The sequence below is a fragment of the Chelonoidis abingdonii genome, chromosome 25, assembly GCF_003597395.2.
Source record: "Chelonoidis abingdonii isolate Lonesome George chromosome 25, CheloAbing_2.0, whole genome shotgun sequence".
In the NCBI taxonomy this organism is placed as follows: Eukaryota; Metazoa; Chordata; order Testudines; family Testudinidae; genus Chelonoidis; species Chelonoidis abingdonii.
In genome coordinates, this window is record NC_133793.1 from 18,177,496 (window position 1) to 18,199,093 (window position 21,598).

Below are 21,598 nucleotides of genomic sequence, written 5' to 3' on the forward strand. Positions count from 1 at the left end.
TAAGAAAGGAGACAGGTTTTCTTGGTATTATGATGTAAAGAGATTACATCAACTCCCTCAGGTTGCTCAGAGAGGACGGCTGATAGGGAGGGGAGGGAAGGAAGGTATTTCCCTTGCCGTAAGGCTCAGACTCTGGGTCTTGGGGGTCTCTCCAGGGAAGTTGGGGAGACAGAGAGGGGTTCCCCAAGGAAAGGTTTGGGGAACCCAAGAGGGGGCCAAACCCTGGAAAACTTTCAGATGGTGGCAGCGAGATAAGACCCAAGCTGGTAAAAGCTTGGGGGAGTTCATAGTAAGCACCCAGTTTTGGACGCTAAGGTCCAGATTTGAGACAGATGCTTACCACAGGGGTTGAGCGACCACAACGAGTGAGCATGAGCCTGCATCCTTCCTGATATGTTCTCTTTTGAAATTGCTGAAGTTTGCATCTTAGTAAGAAAGGAGACAGGTTTTCTTGGTATTATGATGTAAAGAGATTACATCAACTCCCTCAGGTTGCTCAGAGAGGACGGCTGATAGGGAGGGGAGGGAAGGAAGGTATTTCCCTTGCGTAAGGCTCAGACTCTGGGTCTTGGGGGTCTCTCCAGGGCAAGTTGGGAGACCAGAGAGGGGTTCCCCAAGGAAGGTTGGGGACCCAAGAGGGGGCCAAACCCTGGAAAACTTCAGATGGTGGCAGCGAGATAAGACCCAAGCTGGTAAAAGCTTGGGGAGTTCATAGTAAGCACCCAGTTTTGGACGCTAAGGTCCAGATTTGAGACAGATGCTTACCACAGGGGTTGAGCGACCACAACGAGTGAGCATGAGCCTGCATCCTTCCTGATATGTTCTCTTTTGAAATTGCTGAAGTTTGCATCTTAGAGGGGATGGATGGGGCACTGCGAAGGGGGACGTGATAGTGAATGACAGGGGATTGGGGGGAAATAGGGGCAGAGGCAGAACAGGTATGGCAGACAACCCCTATTTCCCTACTGTGTGTGTGCCAATATCTGCCTTTACCATTCAATACAGCAGCAGCAGACACAGTCAATGCTGCTAGTGTGCAAGCAGATGATTACCACTAGTTACTGCCAGCTCCAGGGGACAATCTTAACTTTGTGTTAACTATAGTTTTGTTTTGGTTTGTTGCGATAGACAGATAGACAGGTAGATAGATCTTATCTAATTTACACTGGTGTAAGCCTAAAGTAACTCTATTCACTTTAGTTAACTGAGTTCGGATGATTACCACTCTGAATACATTATTTTACATAAAGAGATTGCACAACACATTACTGTGGAGACAATAATTCTATCTGTAAAGACACAGAGAATGAAGTCATGGTCGTGGGAAAAATCTGGAAATTTTATTCTTGGTTAATAATGTTCACCGAGTCAGTTTCCTCAGAGCACCTTTAATTTCCTTGTTCCCCAAGCTGTAGATGATTGGATTCATGACCGGTGGCACCACGGAATAGAGCACACCAACTACAATATCCAGACCTGATAGACAGATGGAGGGGGGCTTCACATAGGCAAAGGTCCCAGTGCAAACAAACAAGAAGACCACAATGAGGTGAGGGAGGCAGGTGGAGATGGCTTTATGCCAGCCCCACTCTGAGGGGATTTTCAGCACCGTGGTGAAGATCTGAACATATGACACAATTATTAAAACAAAGCAGCTTATATTTAAACATGCAAAAAAGACAATAACCCCAACTTCATTGAGATATGAGTCAGAGCAAGTGAGCTTGAATAGCTGTGGGATTTCACAGAAGAATTGATCCACCATGTTGCCTCCACAGAAGGTTAATGCAAATATGTTCCCAGTGTGCAGTGCAGAGCAGAAAATACCACTGATCAAAGCACTGGCTGCCATTTCAATACAAGCTCTCCTGTTCATCAGAGACTCATAGTGTAGTGGTTTGCAGATGGCAACATAGTGGTCATATGCCATGATGGTGAGAAAACCAAGGTCAACTGCAGCAAAGAAAATGAAGAGAAAGACTTGGTCAATGCACCCAGAATAAGAAATCAATCTGCTGTTCAATAGGGAATTGGCCATGGACTTGGGGACAGTGATGGAGATGAATCCAAGGTCTATCATGGACAAATTCATCAAGAAGAAGTACATGGGGGTGTGAAGATGGTGGTCCAGGGCTATAGTTGTAATAATGAGGAGGTTCCCCTTCAGGGCTGCCAGGAAAATCCCTAGAAACACCACAAAGTGTAAAATCTGCAGCTCTTGAGCATCAGAGAAGCTCAGGAGAAGGAATTCAGTCATGGTAGTTTGGTTGGACATTTTCCTTCTCAGGACATCGTGTGCTGCCTGTGGAGGGATGGGCAAGGGCAATGTCAAGATAGAGCACTTCTGCCTCTTCGTCTCTTACAATCACACCAACAGTCAGGTGCATTATCACACCAGTCTAAATTGGTATAGCTCCCTTACAGTCAAAGGATGGCTCCATTTCCACCATCTGACTATGCATCCAAGATGCGGCTCGATAAAAAACTGTGTAAATATGGAACGAGTCACAACACAAATCGAACAATCTTAGGAATGATGGTCCTGCTATTGCAACAATGGAGAGCTATTTTAGGAGAGGAGAATGAGGCACTGCCTGCACTCTGAGCTAGGGATGTGATTCCCAGCTTGGATACACACACTCGCAGTAGCTCAATGAGAGCTAGTGTGAGTAACAACTGCAGTGTAGTCACCATAGCATGGGCAGTGGCAGTGAAGGCACAGCTGAGCCCTGATGAGTACGTTCCCGCAGGGCACAGGTGGGTTTGTAGTTGTGTCTCTGGCCCCACAGATACACAGCTATTTGTACTTGTGCTAGCGCTCATCAAGCTAGTGCAAATATGTAAGCTGGAAATTACAATGCTAGCCCTCTTAGTTTAGAGAAGATGAGTTTGGTTTGTGTAGCCTGCAAACACCAGCTGAGAAGGGATACGATCACTCTCTGTAAATAGATCAGGGTGGTAAACACCAGGGATGGAGAAGAGCTGTTGATGCTAAAGGAGAATGTTTGCATAAGAAAAAATGATGAAAACTGGCCATGATAATTTAGACTGGAAATGCAGAGAAGGTTTGTCTCTGTCAGAGGAGGGAGGCCAGGAACAGCCTTGGAGCAAACAACCCAACTAGATTAACATGGGGATGGGTCAGTTTATGATCAGAGATTATATGATGGGGTTGTAAGTCTGATCCTCTAGTAGCACTGGTCCAAATCCCTCCTCTGCCTGATAAGGAAAGGGACTTGGTGATATGAAGAGGGGTCTGCCATTCCCCAGGTGAGTCCTCTAATCACTGGGCTGTAGGATATTCTGAGATGAGTGCCCTCATTTTAACCTGTTCCATCTTGGATAAAGATGTCATTGGGATAAGAGAGAAAAGAAGCAACAGAGTGACTCTCTAGCCTGGTGGTTAGTGCAATCCCTCTGGGAGATGGCAGACCCAGGGTCCAGTCCCCTGCTCCAAAGACTCTGTAGTTATTTATTGACAGGAAGCCCCTACTAATAATACCCCATAGCACTGATAACGTGGACAGTGGCACTACATCCTTTCTCAGAGCAAGTTTTGTCTCTTGTCTGCTAATCCACACCTTTGCCCTGTTTATTTCCCAGTGACAGGTTTGAGTTTGGGGCTGTGGCTGGGTCAGGTGACCAGGAATCACAGGAGGGAGCCTGATCTATCAGAGCAACAGGGACCAGTGGGTAGGACAGACCCAGCAGAGGTCTCTCTGGAGAAGCCCAGAGTCTGGAGTGGGCCTGAGGAGCAGAGAGAGAGCTGGACCTGATGCTGTAATCCAAGGGTAAAGACTAGAAGGAATTTCAGGGCACAGGGAGTCTCCTGAAGGGGACCAGAGGGGACCCAGGGTCAGCAAGACTTGAGAAGAAAGCTCTCCATAGCAGCCAGAGGGGAAGATTGGCTGGAGTGACCTGTACTGCAGGGCAGGAACAGAACCAGCAGAGGAATTAGGAGCCCAGGAGGAGTGTAATGGCCTGGTGAGTCTAAGAATGCAGTCCAGAGAGACTGGCTTTGAGATAAACATTTATTTTATGTCAATAACCAGACCCCAGAAGCAGAGATAATTTACATGCACTAATTGTAGCAGTTTATTTAATTGGGAAAGAGGAGAAACTAAGGCGGTGGCAAGTCTGACACCAGTTGGCCCTATTCCTAATCCAACAAAACACCTAAGCAGGAGATTAACTTCCAGTTTTCAATGGGACTACATATGTATTTAAAGTTAAGCATGTCCTGAAGTGGTTTGCTGGATTAGGGCCTTAGTGCAAAATATTACATGGAGGGGAGTTTTGAATTCCAACCATGAGTTTTCTGAATAGATCCTCAGGTTGTGTAAATTCTCAGAGCTCTGTTGACTTCAATGGAGCTATAACAATTTACACTAGCTGAGGATTTGTCCCTTCCTTTTTAAGGAACCTGAACAGGAAAATCAATGTCAGGATGGCTGAGTGGTCTAAGACTGTGTCTTTCCCACAATTGGGTGGTCTGATCTGGTTTATCTATGGAGATGTGGGTTCAGATCCCACTCCTGACACTTACAGTTTTTATATAAGTAGGAGCATTGCCAGCAGATCAAGGCATGTGATCATTCTCCTCTATTCTGCATTTGTGAGGCCTCATCTGGAGTACTGTGACCAGTTTTGGGCCCCACACTACAAGAAGGATTTGGAAAGAGTCCAAAAGGGGCAACAAAAATGATTAGTTTCAGAGTAACAGCTGTGTTAGTCTGTATCTGCAAAAAGAACATGAGTACATGTGGCACCTTAGGGTATGTCTATACTACCTGCTGGATTGGTGGGTAGTGTTTGATGTATCAGGGATCAATTTATTGCATCTCATCTGGACGTGAAAAATCGATCCCTGAATCAATGCCCGTACTCCACCTCGGTGGGAGGAATAAGCGGAGTCGATAGGGGAGCCGCGGGAGTCAACTCACCGCTGTGAGAATGGCCAGGTAATTCGAACTAAGTTACTTTGACTTCAGCTATGTGAATAGCGTAGCTGAAGTTGTGTATCTTAGTTTACCCTCCCCCCCGCTGCTAGTGTAGCCCAGGCCTTAGAGACTAACAAATTTATTTGAGCATAAGGTGACCAGATGTCCCGATTTTATAGGGACAGTCCCGATTTTGGGGTATTTTTGTTATATAGGATCCTATTATCCCCCAACCCCTGTCCCGATTTTTCACATTTGCTGTCTGGTCACTCTATTTGAGCATAACCTTTCGTGGACTACAGCCCACTTCATCGGATGTATAGAATGGAATATATAGTGAGANATATGGAACGAGTCACAACACAAATCGAACAATCTTAGGAATGATGGTCCTGCTATTGCAACAATGGAGAGCTATTTTAGGAGAGGAGAATGAGGCACTGCCTGCACTCTGAGCTAGGGATGTGATTCCCAGCTTGGATACACACACTCGCAGTAGCTCAATGAGAGCTAGTGTGAGTAACAACTGCAGTGTAGTCACCATAGCATGGGCAGTGGCAGTGAAGGCACAGCTGAGCCCTGATGAATACGTTCCCGCAGGGCACAGGTGGGTTTGTAGTTGTGTCTCTGGCCCCACAGATACACAGCTATTTGTACTTGTGCTAGCGCTCATCAAGCTAGTGCAAATATGTAAGCTGGAAATTACAATGCTAGCCCTTAGTTTAGACAAGACGAGTTTGGCTTGTGTAGCCTAGCAAAACACCAGCTGAGAGGGGATACGATCACTCTCTGTAAATAGATCAGGGTGGTAAACACCAGGGATGGAGAAGAGCTGTTGATGCTAAAGGAGAATGTTGGCATAAGAACAAATGATGATAAACTGCCCATGAGTAAATTTAGACTGGAAATGCAGAGAAGATTTGTCTCCATTAGAGGAGGGAGGGTCAGGAACAGCCCTTAGAGCAAACAACCCAAAAAGATTAACATGGGGATGGGTCAGTTTATGGTGGAGATTATATGATGGGGTTGCAAGTCCAATCCTCTACTACCACTGGTTCAAATCTCTTCTCTGCCTGATGAGGAAAAGGGACTTGGTGATATGAAGAGGGATGTACCTCCTCCCAGGTGAAGCCTCTAACCACTGGGCAGTAGGATATTCTGAGATAGGTGCCCTCAATTTTCCCTGTTCTATCTTGGATAAAGACGTCATTGGGACAGAGAGAAAAGCAGCACCAGAGTGACTCTCTAGCCTGGTGGTTAGTACAATCCCCTAGGAGGTAGCAGACCCAGGGTCCAGTCCCCTGCTCCAATGACTCTGTAGTTATTTATTGACAGAGAGCGCCTCCTGATAATACCCCATAGCACTGATAATGTGGACAGTGGCACTACATCCTTTCTCAGAGCAAGCCCTTGTCAGTGTTTGTCCCTCTCTGCTCATCCACACTTTCGCCCTGTTATTCAATCCCAGGTGACAGGTTTGAGTTTGGGGCTGTGGCTGGGTTGGGTGACCAGGAATCACAGGAGGGAGCCTGATCTATCAGAGCAAGGAGGACCAGTGTGTAGTACAGACCCAGTGGAGGTCTCTCTGGAGAAACCCAGAGTCTGGAATGGGCCTGAGGAGCAGAAAGAGCTGGACCTGATGCTCTGATCCAAGGGTAAAAACTAGAAGAATTTCAGGGCACAGAGAGTCTCCTGAAGGGGTCCCAGAGGGGACCCAGGGTCAGAGAGGACTTGGGAAGAAGCTCTCCAGAGGGGAGGATTGGCTGGAGTGACCTGTAGTGCAGGGCAGGGACAGAATCCACAGAGGGAATTAGGAGCCCAGGAGGAGTGTAATGGCCTGGTGAGCCTGGAGAAAGCAGCCTGGGGAGACTGGCTTTGAGATAAACTTTTATTTTATGTCAATAACCAGATCCCAGAAGCAGAGATAAATCTAAATGCACCAATTGTAGCAGTTTGTTTAATTGGGAAAGGGGAGAAACTGAGGCAGTGGCAAGTCTGACACCAGTTGGCCCTATCCTCAATCCAACAAAACACAAGCATGAGATTTACTTCCAATTTTCAATGGGACTGCACATGCATTTAAAGTTAAGCATGCCTTGAAGTGGTTTGCTGGATCAGGGTCTTAGTGCAGAATATTCAATGGAGGGGAGATTCAAATTCACAAACATGAGTGTTCTGAATAGATCCTCAGGTTGTGTAAATTCTCAGAGCTCTGTTGACTTCAATGGAGATATAACAATTTACACCAGCTGAGGAGTTGTCCCTTCCTTTTCAAGGAACCTGCATAGCATGATTAATGTCAGGATGGTTGAGTGGTCTAAGACTCTGTCTTTCCACCTATCATCTGTTCTGGTCTTTCTATGGAGAGCTGGGTTCAAATCCCACTTATAACACATTCCTTTCATATAAGTAGAAGCATTGTTGGCAGATTCAGAGATGAGTGATCATTCCCCTCTATTCTGCATTGGTGAGGCCTCATCTGGAGTACTGTGCCCAGTTTTGGCCCACACTATAAGAAGGATTTGGAAAGAGTTCAGAAGAGGTCAACAAAATGATTAGTTTCAGAGTAACAGCTGTGTTAGTCTGTATCTGCAAAAAGAACAGGAGTACATGTGGCACCTTAGGTATGTCTATACTACCTGCCAGATTGGGGTAGTGTTTGATGTATTGGGATCGATTTATCGCATCTCAGTCTGTACATGATAAATCGATCCCTGAATCAATGCCTGTACTCCATCTTGGCAGGAAGAGTAAGCGGAGTCGGTGGGGAGCCACGGGAGTCGACTTACCAGTGTGAGAATAGTGGCCAGGTAAGTCGAACTAAGATACTTTGACTTCAGCTACATGAATATAGCGTAGCTGAAGTTATGTATCTTAGTTTGCGAACCTCCCTGCTAACTTTTGTAGCCCAGCCCAATTGGCCTTAAAGGACTAACTAGATACATACAGAGAACATGAAAAGGTGGCAGTTGCCCTACCCACTCTAAAAGGCTAATTAATTAAGATGAGCTATTATCAACAGGAGAAAAAAAAAATGTAGTGATAATCAAGAGCCCATTTGAGACAGTTTGACAAAAGGTGTGAGAATACTTAACATAGGGAAATAGATTCAAGTGTGTAATGGCTCAGCCATTCCCAGTCTCTATTTAAATATAGTTGATGGTATCTAGTTTGAATATTAATTCAAGTTCAGCATTTCTGTCGGAGTCTGTTTTTGTAAGCTTTTCTTTGCAAAATTGCCACCTTTAAGTCTGTTATTGAGTGACCAGAGAGGTTGAAGTGTCTCCTACTGGTTTTTGAATGTTATGATTCCTGATGTCAGATTTGTGTCCATTTATTCTTTGCGTAGAGACTGTCAGGTTTGGCCAATGTACATGGCAGAGGGGCATTGCTGGCACATGATGGCATATATCACATTGGTAGATGGCTGGAGAGGATGACTTATGAGAAGAGGCTGAAGGAACTGGGATTGTTTAGTCTGCAGAAGAGAAGAGAGGGGTTGACAGCTGCTTTTCAACTACCTGAAAGGGGGTTCCATAGAGAATGGATCTGTTCTCAGTGGTAGCAGATGACAGAACAAGGAGCAATGGTCTTAAGTTGCAGTGGGGAGAGGTAGGTTGGATATTAGGAAAACTTTTTCATTAGAAGGGGGTGAAGGACTGGAATGGGTTACCTAGGGAGGTGGTGGAATCTCCTTCCTTAGAGGTTATTAAGGTCAGGCTTGACAAAGCCCTGGCTGGGACGATTTAGTTGGGATTGGTCCTGCTTTTGAGCAGGGGTTGGACTAGATGATACCTCCTGAGGTCCCTTCCAACCCTGATATTCTATGATTCTATGAACTGATCCACTCAGGGAAGGGAAACAGAGCATGTTAAAAATGTATCCAGTTGAAACAGCTGAAAGTTCAAACACCAAGTACTTAGGATGAACTGTTTGTAGCTGAGCTGTGGAGTAAGGTATTGTGAGAGAAATTCTTTGGTAAATATTGTTTAATCATTATTTTTGATAATAAAATCAGGATCTGGGCATAGTCTTGAGTAGGAAATGAGTCTCAATAATTTGCATAAACTATTAGTTATCTATCTATCTAACAATTCACAATCAAATAGAAATCTATCATTATGACACATTTAGATTATGTGTTAGGACAAAGAATGGTCCTCTCTCTCTCTGTCTATCTAATTTCAGACTCTGCCTTTGCCTGTCATATATGCAGTGTACACAACCATGCAAAAAGACAGTATTCTATTACTAATAACAGGCCAACTTCTTAGATCCTTTCTCAGTTTGGATGTGACTAAATTTACACTGCATGGCATATGGAATACCAGATCGGTGCATGTGATAGCATTTTCCCATTCACACCAATATTATAGCAAAATAACCCCTGACAAATAACTTGCACCAGAGTTTACATTACTACTGAAATTAGTCCCGTGTCTTTGGTCCAAGACCTTGTCAGTATTAAACTGGTGGCGTCAATGGAGCTACTCTGCATCTGCTCTGGTTTAGCTGAAATGGGAATCTCACCCTTGTATCTCTGTTGCATTCATTTTCTCCAGGCTGCCTTTACCCACACTTGGATCCTTATGTGTACCGGCCACCGACCAAATCATGATACCTTTGAAGTGAGTGGCTAAATTCCCGTTACTTTAATGGGATCAAAATTTGGCTTCATTATCCAGAGTCTGATTGTCTTCAGGAAACATTGCAAAATCTTCCTCCTAAATAAGCCTTTCAACAACATCAAGAATAACACAACACTGATTTATGCAGTGGTGTTGTCGCCATGTTGGTTCCAAAATATTAGAGAGACAAGATGAATGAAGTAAGATCTTTTATTCCTCAACTTCTGTTGGAGAGAGAGAGAGAAGTTTTTGAGCTTACACAGAGCTCTTCTTCAGGTCTGGGAAATGTACTCAGAGTGTTACATCTAAATACAAATTGGAACAGATTGTTTAGTGTAAATAGTTAACGCATATTTCAAGGGACCACTCAAGGTGAATTGGGCTGTTGACGACACAGGGTATCATCAATCAATTACAATCCACACTCAATGGGGACCACGTCCTGAAAGAAATCTTTCCATCACTCCCTCTTCTGGCCCTCAGACAACCTTCCAACTACTCCAAGCTCATCCTCTGAACAAAGCTCCCCACAGAACAGGACACACCAACACAAAGCGACACCAAACCCTGCCAGAACAACAGATATAAAACCTGCAGACATATCTCCACTGCTATGATGATCAGCACCCTGCACAAAACACCTGTCAAGATCCATGGATCCTACACATGCCTATCACAACATGTGGTGTGCCTCATCCAGTGCGCTAAATGTTCCAATAACAACTACGTGGGTGAAACCAAACAATCACTACGCTCTTGAATGAACTCACACAGGAAAATGATAAAAGACAAAAACGTCCTATTGCCTGTGGGTGAACACTTTTCATATCTATATCTGCAAAAAAAATTTATATCTGATCGCTCAGTCCTTCTCCCAAAGGAAACTTGCACAAGACCTTCAAGGGATGGGCCTGGAAGCTTAAATTCATAAAGTTGCTAGATGCCAAAAATAATGGACTGAATAGAGACACTGGATTTATGGTTTATTACAACAATCCATAATCCACTAACCACCCACCCCCACCTCCTTCCCTATGACTGGAGACGTGTTAATGGACATCTTACTTACATTGGTATAAACCTAGAATAACTCCATTGACTTAGTGGAGCGAGTCTGGATTTACCACTATAAATACAGCATTTTGCATAAAAAAAAGCCATACAGAATATTCTTATGGGGACAATAACAAAGTGTCATCAATGGATAAAAGAAACACAGATAAAATCCATGTTCATAAAAGAAATATAGACATTTTATTCTTGCTGAATAACCTCCACCCAGTGAGTTTCCTCAGGGAAGCTTTGATTTCCTTGTTCCTCATGCTGTAGATGATCGGATTCATCACTGGTGGCAGCACAGAATAAAGAACAGCCACCATGAGATCCAGATCTGATGGAGAGCGGGAGGTGGGTTTCAGGTATGCAAAGCTGCCAGTGGAAACAAACAAGGAGACCACAATGAGGTGAGGGAGGCAAGTGGATAAGGGCTTTATGCCGACCCTGCTCAGTGGGGATTCTCAGCACTGTTTGGAAGATCTGAGTGTAAGACAGAATTATAAGAACAAAACAGCTTAAGAGTAAAGCATGCACTGAAGATGAGTACCTCAACTTCACCAAGGTATGTCAGAGCAGGCGAGCTTGAGTAGCTGGGGAATTTCACAGAAGAACTGATCCACTTCATTACCACCACAGAAGGAGATTGCAAATGTGTTCCTGGTGTGCAATGAAGAATAGACAATTACACTGATCCAGGCACTGGCTGCCATTTTGACATACAAGCTCTCCTGTTCATTATAGTCTCATAGTGCAGTGGTTTGCAGATGGCAACATATCGATCATATGCCATGACAGTGAGTAAGGCGAAGTCAGATAAAGCAAAGAAAACGAGGAAAAAGACTTGGGCGACACATCCAGAATAGGAAATGGACCTGGTGTTCATAAGGGAATTAGCCATGGATTTGGGACGGTGACAGAGATGGTGCCGAGGTCTAGGATGGACAAATTCATCAGGAAGAAGTACATGGGGCTGTGAAGGTGGTGTCTAGGGTTACAGCCATGATGATGAGAAGATTCCCGATCATGGCTACCAGATAAATCACTAGAAACATCACAAAGTGCAAAATCTGCAGCTCTCGAACATCAGAGAATCCCAGGAGAAGGAACTCAGTTATGTTGGTTTGGTTGGACATTTTCTTTCTTAGTTCATAGTGTCTTGCTGGTGGAGGGAAAGACAAGGGCAATGGTCAGGATTATACTGAGAGAGAGAGAGTGACCCTGATTCCCCTCTCCATAATCTCTCATGATGTGAATGTCAAAGGTGCACAGCACTGGTCACTACTATTGACTGGAGTATCTAGTGTTACTCATCGCTCACAAACAGAGCACTACTCTGCTGTGTTATCACAGGAGTGTAAATTGACATCGCTCCCTTAAAGTCAATGTAGCTCGGTCAGTTTACACCATCTGAGGATCTGGCCCAATATGTGGCTTGATCAAATGCAGTATGGAGGATGGAACAAAGTACAACCCAAATCCAACAATGTTAGCCAACGTTTTGCCTCTATTGCTACAGACACCAGGCCAATAACTTGGCCATGAAACTAAAATGCCCACACAGACTGATTCCCACTTTCCTGGGAAAGGCAGTGTAGACTTATCCGAGTCCCATATGGCAGCTCCTCTGTAATGATTCCATCCCATCACCACACAGACAGCCAGCTGCCTCTTTACACATTGATTTATGGCACCAAATCGTAGCTGCATTTCCATCTCTGAGTGATGATGGGCTAGTAGCATTGCTCAGTTACTGCTAGGCTGTATTGTTTCCCTCTGTGACTTTATGTCTGTACTGTGTGGGTCAGTGGCAGTCAGGAGGCTTGGGTTTTACTCTTGGCTCTGCCACTGACCTTCACTGTGACCCTGAGGCAGTCACTTCTGCCTCTCTGTCCCCTCTCTCCATTTCTCTGCCTTGTCTCCTTTTAATGTAAACTCTTTTGGGGATGGACTGTTTCTTCCTAGGGGTATGTTCTGTGCACGTGTGGACAGTATTTTTGTTTAGCAGGCCACAGTGTGAGACAGAGGCTATGATGGTAGAAGAGGAGAGCTGGGTTCTATTTCCATCAACCTCCTGTATGTCCTTGGGTAGGATTAATATAGACAAGCTTTGTCTGGGGGCTTCAACTCTCTGGGCTGCAGTTTAGATTGGTTAGGATGTTTAAAACATATTGTGTGGGCTACCAACTTCGCTACTTACTTAGCTTTATCATCCTGAAGCTTTGAAAGACATTTAAAAAATTACAATAGAGGAAAAGGGTTGGAAATTGTGATATTATTTGACAATATTCATGTTCCCCACCCTGGCTTAAAGCTAAGTTTCCAGTTAGGAGTAGTCAGAAAATTTCTGCTTTATTTCAAAGGAAAATTGAGTTTTTGGTTGAACACATTTTCATGGAAAGTCTCTGCTAGCCATAAAAATGAAAACATTTTTTTATTATGACTAAAATTTTTGAGTTTCCAATAGTTTTAGAATGAAATTGTTTGGTTCTCACCACCTCAATGAAAAGTCAATTTTTTCTGATGATTTTTTTTTTAAATTTTATCATCTCTAGATGTCTGCATAATTTGATAGTTAAAGTCTTAAAGGGTTCTAATGGCAATTCATAGTTCTGATATTAAATTTTCCCTGTATATTAATAATCTAATATATTTATTTGAAATAGAAAACGTACTTTCATAGACTCATAGAACCAAAGAACTCGAAGGGACCTCGAGAGGTCATCTAATCCAGTCCCTTGCAGTCATGGCAGAACTAAGTATTATCTAGACTATCCCTGACAGATGTTTGTCTAACCTGCTCTTAAAAATCTCCAGAGAAGGAGATTCCACAACCTCCCTAGGCAATTTATTCCAGTGTTTAACCACTCTGTCAGTCAGAAAGATTTTCCTAAGGTCCAACCTAAAGCTCCCTTGATGCAAATTAAACTCATTGCTTCTTGTCCTATCCTCAGAGTTAAGATGAACAATTTTTCTCCCTCCTCCTTATAACAACCTTTTATGTACTTGAAAACTGTTTATCATGTCCCCTCTCAGTCTTCTCTTCTCCAGACTAAACAAACTATTTTTTTTCCCAATCTTCCCTCATAGGTCATGTTTTCTCAACCTTTCATCATTTTTGTTCCTTTTCTCTGGACTTTCTCCAATTTGTCCACATCTTTCTTGAACTGTGCCGCCCAGAACTGGACACAGTACTCTAGTTGAGGCCTAATCAGCATGAAGTAGAGTAGGACAATTACTTCTCGAATCTTGCTTACAACACTCCTGATAATACATCCTGGAATGATGTTTGCTTTTTTTGCAACATTGTTACACTGTTGACTCATATTTAGCTTGTGATCCACTATGACCCCCAGATCCTTTTCCAGACAGTAATTTCCCATTTTGTATACGTGCAACTGATTCTGCCTTCCTAAGTGGAGTACTTTGCTTTTGTCCTCATTGAATTTCATCCTGTTTACATCAGACTATTTCTCCAGTCTGTCCAGATCATTTTGAATTATAATCCCATCCTCCAAAACACTTGCACCCCCTCCCAGCTTGGTGTCATCTGCAAACTTTACAAGTGTACTCTCTATGCCATTATCTGGATCACTGAAGAAGATATTGAACAGAACCAGATCCAGAACCGATGCCTGTGGGACCCCACTCGTTACCCCCCTCCAGCATGACTGTGAACTACTGATAACTACTCTCTGGGAACAGTTTTCCACCAGTTATGCATCCACCTTATAGTAGCCCCATCTAGGTTGTATATCCCTAGCTTGTTTATGAGAAGGTCATGCCAGAAAGTATCAAAAGCCTTACTAGAGTCAAGATATAACATCTGCTGCTTCTTTCCTGTCCAAACGGCTTTTTACCCTGTCAAAAAAAAATATCAGGTTGGTTTGACATGATTTGTTCTTGACAAATCCATGCTGACTGTTTCTTATCACCTCATTATCTTCTAGATGTTTGCAAATCGATTGCTTAAGTATTTGTTCCATTATCTTTCTGGGTACAGAAGTTAAGCTGACTGGTCTGTAATTCCCTAGGTTGTCCTTATTTCCCTTTTTAAAGATTGGCACTATATTTGCTCTTCTTCTGGAATCTTTCCCATCTTCCATGACTTTTCAAAGATAATTACTAATGGCTCAGATATCTCCTCAGTCAGCTTCTTGAGTATTCTAGAATGCATTTCATCAGGCCCTGGTCATTTGAAGACATCTAACACATTTAAATAATTCTTTCCCTATCATAGCCTCTGATCCTATCTCATTTTTACTGGCATTCACTATGTTAGATTTTCAATCGCCACCTACCTTCTTGGTGAAAACTAAAACAAAGAAGTCATTAAGCACTTCTTCCATTTCCACATTTTCTGTTATTGGTTTTCCACCCTCACTGAGTAATGGGCCTGCCCTGTCCTTAGTCTTCCTCTTGCTTCTAATGTATTTGTAGAATGTTCTTTTGTTACCCTTTATGTCCCCAGCTAGTTTGATCTTGTTTTATGCCTTGAGCTTTCTAATTTTGTCCCCACACACTTGGGATATTTCTTCATATTCATCCTTTGTAATTTGACCTAGTTTCCACTTTTTGTAGGACTCTTTTGATTTTTAGATCACTGAAGATCTCCTGGTTAAGCTAGGGTGGTCTCTTGCCATATTTCCTATCTTTTTTATGCAGTGGGATAGTTTGCTCTTGTGCCTTTAATAATATCTCTGAAAAAATGCCAACTGTTTTCAATTGTTTTTCCCCTTAGACTTGCTTTCCATGGGATTTGTCCTACCAACTCCCTGAGTTTGCTAAAAAGTCTGCCTTCCTGAAATCCATTCTTTATTGTGTTGTTTTCCTTCCGACCATTGCTTAGAATCATGAACTCTACCATTTCATGATCCCCTTCACCCAAGCCACATTCCACTTTCAAATTCTCAACTAGTTCCTCCCTATTTGTTTAAATCAAATCTAGAACAGTCTCTCCCCTAGTAGCTTTCTCCACTTTCTGAAATAAAAAAATGTCTTCAATGTATTTCAAGGACTTGTTAGATAATCTGTGCTCTGCTGTGTTATTTTTCCCAACAGATGTCTAGGTAGCTGAAGTCCCTCATCACCACCAAGTCCTATGCTTTGGATGATTTTATTAGTTGTTTAAAAAAAGTCTCATCCACCTCTTCTTCATGGTTAGGTGGTCTGTAGTAGACCCCTACCATGACATCACTCTTGTTTTTTACCCCTTTTATCCTTACCCAGAGACTTTCAACAAGTCTGTCTCCTATTTCTATCTCAACCTCAGTCCAAGTGTATACATTTTTAATACATAAGGCAACCCCTCCTCCATTTTCTCACTGCCTGTCCTTCCTGACCAAACTGTACCCTTCTATACCAATATTCCAGTCATGTGTATTATCCCACCAAGTCTTCATGATGCCAACTATGTCAAGCTGTGTTTATTTACTAGCATTTCGAGTTCTTTCTGCTTATTCTCCATACTTCTCCCATTAGTATACAGCCATCTAAGATACTGATTTGATTCCTCATCCCCAGTTCTGTCTCGTCTCTCCCTTATTTCTGTTATAGCAGCCCATGCTCCCCCCAGATTCCGACCCTTCTCCCAGGTCTCCATGTTTTTGACTTACCTGTGGGCTTTGGTCACCTGCCCTCATTGAACCTAGTTTCAAGCCCTTCTCACTAGGTTAGCCAGTCTGTATCCAGATATGCTCTTGCCCTTCTTCTTTATCCCAATTTGCAGTGCATTTGATCTTGCAGTGTTAAGAATCATCGGTCATTATCTATCTATCTCTCTATCTATCCATCCACTCACTGCCAGGATTGTTTGGTTCTCTCTCTCTCTCCCCTGCCCCCAACACTGTATTCACGCTATTGTCACGCCCCTTCACTGGATGTCCTGAGTTGCAGCGTCTCTCTGCAGTTCCTAGCACAGACGGGTGCTCCCTTCTTCCCTCCTAGGGCAGGCTTGGGTGAGAGGTGATGGATTAAATGGGATCAGGGACTGAAAGCCCCTCCCAGCTCTAGAGCTGATGCCAGCTTGAGTATACTTCAGACACAGTCGCGGCCCAGGATGTTCATGTTCTGGGGGTAAATAGCTGAATCCAGTCTCCAGGGCTGTGAGCCCAGCTCTGATCTCACCTCTGGAGCAAACCACCCTGACAACCTGTACTAGCTAGTCCTAACCCCCAGAGGGGGAACATCACCTTCCCTGAATCTCACATGATGGCAGCATCCCTGGAAGGACTCTTGGCTAAAACAAGGCAGGGCTGAGTCACAAAGGCAGTTCCCACAGGATGGCAAAATAAAATATAAATTAGTAGAACAGACATGTGACCTACAATAGCTAAGAGCCTAGTGGCACCAGAGCCTCAGTTGGCCTGGAATAGCCTGTTCCTTCATTAATTCCACATAATTACCTCTGAGCGAGCAGAGATGCTTTTCTCCTGCATTGCACCAGCAGCTGTTGGGATGCAGCCACCAGAGGAACCCTCAGCTCAGGCTATCCTGGCTGCTTGAAGTTGGTCACTAAGAGGTACCCAGAGGCAAACACTAAAAACTAAGGACCAGGTCCTGAGCTGGTGTAAATTGATGGTGTAAAATTCCATTCACTTCAGAGTATCAAGGGCTGTTTACACCATTCGGGATCTGGGTCACTGACTTCCATGGAGCTGTATCCATTTACACCATCTAGGGATCTGGCCCATGATACAGTTTCCAATCCATATTCTCTGCCTATGAACCAAACCAAAGAAGAGTAAAATGTTTGTAACTAGCCTGCTCTTTCCTAGCTCTTTATGCATTGGGATTAGTCACAAGTATAACTTGTAAGAGTGACAGAGTAATTCATTCCCATTGGGGACAGAACTTTGGAGGAATTCCGTGTTGTGGAGATTTTCGGTATCTGATCTTCAGCTTTGATTGCTAAGAATGTCCCAGCTTTTCTTTCTTTCTCAGTAGTTACATTTTCCTTTCTGCAGACAACACTAAAATAAAAGACTCCTTTGGCTGCCAATGCACTGGTTAAAAGTGTTACATTCACACTAGACATTCATGTCAGAGAATGAAAGACAAAGGGCCAGATCCCCAATGGGTATAAATCAGCCCTAGATCTATTGCTATCAATGGTTCCGACCCCCAGCTAGTTCTAATCAGGGTAGCTCCACTGGAGTGAATGGGTCAGAGCCCCAGTTTTTGTAAACCACCTCTAGCTGCTTTGGAGTCAAAGGTTCCAGATCCCCAAACAGCTGTTGTGTAAATCAGCTCAAGCCCCAATGAAGTCAATTAGACCAGTTCCTCAGCAGCTGTAAATTGGCATAGTGCTATGGAACCCGGCCAGGTGCCATGAGCTGAATATCTGTGCCGTGATGTCTAGTTTTTGTTTGTTCCTGTATCTGAGACTCTCATTGCTGGACACCACAATCCCATCTCAATGCTCATGGAATATTCCAATAAAATGGTTAATAGAAACTTATGAGATGGGTACCCAAACAGTAAATGAACTGATGAATATTATAACTACACAGAAGTACCCCAATAGTGAAGGTTGCATCATGACTTCTGTTTAAAGTTCCACCTCTCTTTAAAAAAAGTGATACGCTTAGTCAAATTTCTTTGATATTTAATGTGCCTTAGGAGGGTGCAGGGTAGGGTTAGTGACCTAAATTTGGGGTCATTTGAGCTAAGCATTGTGGAGATACAAGCCCAGTTAAAAGTTTTTAGGTTTGTTTATTTTGCTCATAGCTAGAGCAAACTATTCATGTGATGCTGGTCAAAATGGTCTCAAGCTGTTGAATTTTACCCAATGTAGTAAATGGCCCCATTAAATCTTTGGGGGACTCAAATTGAGAATTAAATTTAAGAAAATGTGTACATTTTACTGTGCACTTGTGCCAATACAGAAGAAGGGCTAGAGGGTTTCTTTTCTTGCCGTTTTGTAGCTCATTGAAGCTCATTTTTGTAAGTGCACTAAAAGCTGAAGGGTTACTCAGATTGCTTTGAAATTTGGTGTGCCTCATGTGGGCATGGGGTGTCATTAGAGTTCCAAATTTGTTGTCATTTGCCTAAGGATTTCCAGAGTTATAAGCCCCTCCATAACTCCCATTTTCCTTCTGCTGCCTTGGACTGTTAAACTGTGTGGTACTAATGACTAGATCAATCACATACCTCATTGTGACTGATGGCTGTAAACTCACCCTTCAATTAGCATAACTAACAAAGAGTTAACCAAAAGCCCTCACCTAAGACAATAGAAGTTTTGGGCTGAATGGCAGGAAGTTGTTATAGTTTGAGTCCTGGGTGGCAATATTTTTTTTTGTGGGGGAGAATGTAATCAAAGCTTTTGGGTGACAAATTAGACATGCAAATGTTTCCTGAGAGGGGTTGGAACTGCAGCAAGGAGGGGTAATTGAGGGCAGAGGAGTGGGGGAACAGGGGAAGAGGGGTTGGAACTGCAGCAAGGAGAGGGTATCAGAGGGGTAGCTGTGTTAATCTGGATCTGTAAAAGCAGTAAAGAGTCCTGTGGCACCTTATAGACTAACAGACGTATTGGAGCATGAGCTTTCGTGGGTGAATACACACTTTGTCGGATCTGACGAAGTGGGTATTCACCCACGAAAGCTCATCCTCCAATACGTCTGTTAGTCTATAAGGTGCCACAGGACTCTTTACTGTTTTTACAAGGGGAGGGTGTTATTGGTAGGGGGATAAATGGGAAAGGTTGGTAGGTGGGGGAAGATGGGGGCTCAAATGAGGGAGGCACAGCACCCCTTTGCTCTGGCAGAGCATCCCAACCCCTGCACCTCCAAATCAGTCAGTGTACCCAACCCCTGCACCCTCAGCTCTGCCAGTGCACCCCCAACTCCCTGCACCCTACAGATCTATCAATGTACCCCAGTCCCTTGCACCCCCCCAGATCTGCCAGTGCCACCCAACCCTGCAACACCTCAGGATTGCCTCTTCACCCAGCCCTCCCCATGCTTCCAGCTCTGAGAATGCACCCCAACTCCTGCACAACCCTTGCACACATCCACCAGTTCTCTTAAGCCAGGTCTACACTACAGACCTATATTGGCATAACTACATCACGCAAGGGTGTGTAAAATCCACACCCCTGAGCGATGTTGTGGTAATCTAGCCATCCAGTCCCAGACCTGGACTTTAGGGTCCACCAGTCTGGTCCTGTCTTCCCAAGTCATGCATAGTATCATACAAAGCTCATGATGCCAACTATGTCAGTTGGTTATTACTAGTTTCGACTTCTCCTGGCTATTCCCATACTTCTCCATCAGTATACCACATCTAAGATACTGATTTGATCCCTCCAATCTGTTGTCCGCCGTCTGCAAGCAGCCATGCTCCCCCCAGATTTCCGACCCTTCTACCCCAGTCTCCATGTTTTTGACTTACCTGTGGGCTGTTCACTTGCCCTTGAACCTAGTTAAGCGCCTCCCACTAGTAGCCAGTCTGTATCCAATTGCCTCTGCCCTCTTCTTAGACCAATTGGCAGTGCATTTGATCTTGCAGGTTAAGAATCATGGTCATATCTATCTATCTATCCATCCATCCCTCACTGCCAGGATGTATGGTTTCTCTCTCTCTCTATGCCCTCATCATGGTATTCATGCTCTTGCGTGCCCTTCACATGGATGTCCTGAGTTGCAGTCTCTCTGCATGTCCTACGCATAGACGGGTGCCCTCTCTTCCCTCCTAGGCAGCTTGGGTGAGAGTGAATGAATGAAATGATCAGGGACTGAAAGCCCCTCCCAGCTCTAGAGCGAGCCGCTGTGTATACTTCAGACACACGCGCAGCCCAGGAGTCATGTTCTGGGGCTAAATAGTGAATCAGCTCTCAGGGCGTGGAGTCCACTCTGACACCTCTGGAGCAAACACCCTGACACCTCAACTAGCGGTCCTAACCCCCTAGGGGAAACATCACCTGCCTGAAATCTCACATAAATGGAAGCATCCCTGCGAAGGACCGGCAAAACAAGCAGGCGGTGCACAAAGGCGTTCCCACAGGATGGCAAAATAAAAATAAATTAAGAGAACAGACATTGACCTACATAGCTAAGCCTAATGGCACCAGAGCCTCAGTTGGCCTGGAATAGCCTGTTCCTTCAATTAACTCCCACTAAATACCTGATGTGGCAGAGATGCTTTTCTCCTGCATTGCACAGCACTCTTGATGCAGCCACCAGAGGAACCCAGCTCATTCAGCTATCCGGGCACTTGAATGTGTCACTAAGAGGTACCCAGGGCAAACTAAAACTAAGGACAGGTCCTGAGCTGGTGTAAATGGGTGTAAAATTCATGACTTAGAGTAGCAAGGGTGTTACATCAGTGGGGATCTGACTCACTGACTCCATGGAGGTCATCCATTTACATACATCTGGGGACTGGCCCCATGACAGTTTCCAATCCATATCTTTGCCTGTGAAACTGAACCAAAGAGAGTCAAAAGTTGTAAGCATCTGCTCTTCCTAGCGCTTTGTCCATTGGATTAGTTATAAGTGTAACTGTTTAAGGTGATAGATGATTCATTCCCATGTGACAGAACTCTGGAGAATTCATGTGTGTGGAGATTTTCGGTATCTGATCTTCAGCTTCATTGGATGAAGGCCCAGCCTTCTTCTTTCTTCTCAGTAGTTACATTTTTTCCTTCGCAGACAACACTAAATAAAAGGACTCTTGGGCTCAGAATGCCCTGTTTAAAAGTGTTACATTCACATAAGACATTCATGTCAGAGAAGAAAGACAAAGGCCAGATCCCCAGTGGATAATAATCAGCCGAGAATCTATTGGAATCAGTGGTTCAGATCCTCAGCTAGTTCAAATCAGGTAGCTCCACGGAGTGGATGGGTCAGAGCCCCAGTTCTAAATACCTCTAGCTGCCTTGGAAAGGTCCAGATCCCCAAACAGCTGTTGTAAATCAGCTCCAGCCCACTGAAGTCAATAACCAGTTTCCTCAGCGGTGTAATTGGCATGCTATGG

At 44.1% G+C, this 21,598-nt stretch overlaps 1 protein-coding gene and 1 pseudogene across 1 annotated transcript; both read right to left on the reverse strand.

The window, feature by feature from the left end:
• Positions 1 to 1,360: 1,360 nt before the first annotated feature.
• LOC116836574 (olfactory receptor 14A16-like) lies at positions 1,361 to 2,275 on the reverse strand. Its single transcript, XM_032800276.1, has one exon. It carries the CDS (start codon positions 2,273 to 2,275, stop codon positions 1,361 to 1,363), a length of 915 nt encoding a protein of 304 aa, XP_032656167.1.
• An 8,525-nt stretch (positions 2,276 to 10,800) lies between these two features.
• Positions 10,801 to 11,882, reverse strand: LOC142045943 (olfactory receptor 14A16-like; annotated as a pseudogene).
• Between the last annotated feature and the right edge of the window lie 9,716 nt (positions 11,883 to 21,598).